We start from the raw sequence: 2,905 nt of genomic DNA on the forward strand, positions 1-2,905 counted from the left end.
GGTTCTAATAAAAATATAATGACTGATTGATAATATTCATAATCTTATTAACAGAGAGTAGAGTTTAATTCTTGAAATGCGTAGAATTATGTATAGAACAAAGTTGAATTATCATATGCAAATTGTGTTTGGAACAATCCCGCCACTTTATTATCGACGTTGGTGTCGAGAATCTAAACTACAAATACAAACATGGATGGACAGAAATCTTTCTTACCATCCTGATGGTTCTCTTCTGTGAAAATCGAACCTCTATTTTTTACTCTGTTAGTAAAATTGAGTTAGGAATCGAGATAATTTTTTCTTTCCTCTTTCTAATTATTATTTAATCAAACGACTGACCTCAAAGTATTCTCGTACCGCGTCGTTCATCTGGAGGAACTCCTGGGCCGCCGGTTCGTCTCTGCAATAGGCCACGTGTTTGTCGAAGTCTCTTTCCTGTAACAACAAATGTAATTTGTTTAAAATATATTTGAATGAAAATGTGTGAATGAAATAGATATGATAAATTTTTAACGAACTTACCAATCGCAGAAATGTTTTTCCAAGCATTCGTGGTTGATCCGCGTAGTACTTAACACCCTCGATCAACACCCTGCCGAACGATCTAAGTAAGGTTCCGATTAATTTTCACGCTAAAAACACACCATGCCTACGTGCTGAAGACTGCATCCTTCGTGGTTTCATTTTTTTTTTCCACGCGACACATGTATGGGTGCAACATTTAATAAATAAGTTACGGCCATTAATTTCTCGAATTATTGAATTATTACGCCATTATAATTCTATGCTGATTATTAATCCACGTGAAGTTATATATAAAAATGGGAGATCGTGAATTATGATTAATTAATATCGAGGGAAACGAAACATATCAAAACATATTTTATATTCTACTTGAGGCAGTAAAAGGGTAAAAATCGAAAACTTTTTAAAAATGATCAGAGACAATCATTCAGTGAAATCATTCTTCCTCTTAATTTATCTATAATAACGAAACGCTCTGTTTAAAAATATTTTAATCACATTTGCAATAAATATCGTTTTACTTATTTGAAATCGTTCTTCTTTACTTTGTCCATTGTCCGACTATGAATCAAATATTCCATTTAAAAATTACATCATATATAATAAATACCACTTTTTCTCTTTGGAAGAATGAATTTATACTGGTCAATCGAAGCGTGCTCATAGAATGATGATATAGGAGGATTTTTAAGCGATACTTTTGCTTTGTATTAAACATATAATAATATTAACACGAAACACACGATCACACAAAGTATGCCTCAATATCGGACTTACTGTTGCTCACACATCATCATTTCGCTGAAGAGAGAATAATGTATTTGATGTGGTATTTAATGGCGAGCATGTGTGTCGTGTGTATGTGTGTGTGCGCGCTGTACTTTCTTCTCTTTTTTCATCTTTTTCTCATCTAATGAAGAACATCTTATTGCGATTTTCTTTTTGCGAATGAATAACGACAACTCGAATAAAACACGTTGATTAAAATAACTCGTTGATTTATAACGCGAATCGAGAGTTTGTTTTTGTATGCAAAAAAAATAGTATTTTCGTGTAGGGTTCTCTTTTCTTCTCGCAAAGAATCTCGCGAAAATGTGTCGCAGTGAATTTCTCCTCTTCTCTAAATCCGTTCAGCGAGCATACGTACGTATTGTGGAAATCGGCGATCTGCTTCAGATTCGTGAAGATGATGTCCTTGTTGTCCCTCACGATTCGTGGAACATCCGGATTGTCGAGTGGTTTTAAGTAACGTTCAACTACCTGTTGAAGGTCTCTGCCAAATTCTTCCTCGGTCTCGACCAGTTCTTTCACTACCGCCCTACGAAGATTCACGATTAATTATGGATTAATATTAAAGGAAAAAACGTTTTAATGAAGGAAGAAAAAATAGCTTACTCTCTTCGATATTGCGAGTCCTCCGGTCGGTGTCCAAGCGCTGACTCCTCGCTGAGGGCGGTTTGCATCAAGATCGACATGGGCAGCCATCCTTCCCTTGAGTCGACTGTACGAACGTACACCCTGTGGAAAAGAATATCTTTCTTGAAACAGAAATTTCTTTTTTTTTTAAAACTCTAGAGTACAGTAGAGTTTTTTAAAACTCTAAAGTATATAAAGTATAAGTATTATATAAAGAAGTGCTTTATATAAAACGAAGAAGAACAATTGAAGAAAGGGATATTTAATGAAAGGGATAGTTGCAACAATGAATTTCATTTTTATGAATAATTAAAATATTTTTCGATTACTAGTGTTTCTATTTATATTCATGTTCATTTTCGTTTTATCTCCAATATGAACGAAATTATTAAAACGCATCGGACTAATTAAACTCCAGCGAGTTGTAAATTGTTCGACGCAGATTCGAAACGCTATATTTTCATCTTGTAATATAATTGGATCTCTTTAAATGGTACTGAGAAATTCAAGGTCTGAACTAGGGCCTTGACATAGACGCCAACAAATTTTGCGTTTTGTTGAATGAACCACGAATATGCATCCTGAATCCTGTTGTCTTAGTCACTAAATTCAAATATAACTTTTCACACCGCCCACATATACCTCTATATCTATCTATTCTTTATAATGTAACAAGGTGTATTTTCATTCGTAGAGAATCTTCTCTAATTAATCATCATCCTTGTCGCAAGATTTCCAAACGAACCATCTATATAAAATGAAAACTTAGTAACAATGTACAATTATTTTTAACTTAAAAAGATTGGAGATCCATAGAAAAACAAAATTTTCTCCACAGATATATATCTTTATCTTATTTCGTATGAATACTTATAATGAAAGGATCGATTCGAAATAGAGAGGATGCTTTTTTCCTTTGACAATAAAGTAATACAAAGTTTCGTGCAAAAAAAAAAAAAAA

General features: G+C 33.4%; 1 protein-coding gene across 8 annotated transcripts in view; it reads right to left on the bottom strand.

Annotated features, from left to right (window-relative positions):
• Positions 1-2,905, bottom strand: part of LOC102674251 (obscurin) — a 44,154-nt gene that overhangs the window by 23,479 nt on the left and 17,770 nt on the right. For 7 of the 8 annotated variants that reach the window (XM_006613912.2, XM_006613911.2, XM_031509617.1 and 4 more), the window contains 4 exons: positions 1,924-2,046; positions 1,676-1,846; positions 526-607; positions 343-438 (listed from right to left, as the gene is read on the bottom strand). In XM_006613912.2, coding sequence (XP_006613975.1) covers positions 343-438; positions 526-607; positions 1,676-1,846; positions 1,924-2,046 — 472 coding nt within the window. The remainder of the gene's footprint in view (positions 1-342; positions 439-525; positions 608-1,675; positions 1,847-1,923; positions 2,047-2,905) is intronic. The other variant, XM_006613909.2, reaches the window with a different exon arrangement.

This window comes from Apis dorsata, unplaced genomic scaffold, assembly GCF_000469605.1.
Source record: "Apis dorsata unplaced genomic scaffold, Apis dorsata 1.3 scaffold_165, whole genome shotgun sequence".
NCBI classification, from domain to species: domain Eukaryota; kingdom Metazoa; phylum Arthropoda; class Insecta; order Hymenoptera; family Apidae; genus Apis; species Apis dorsata.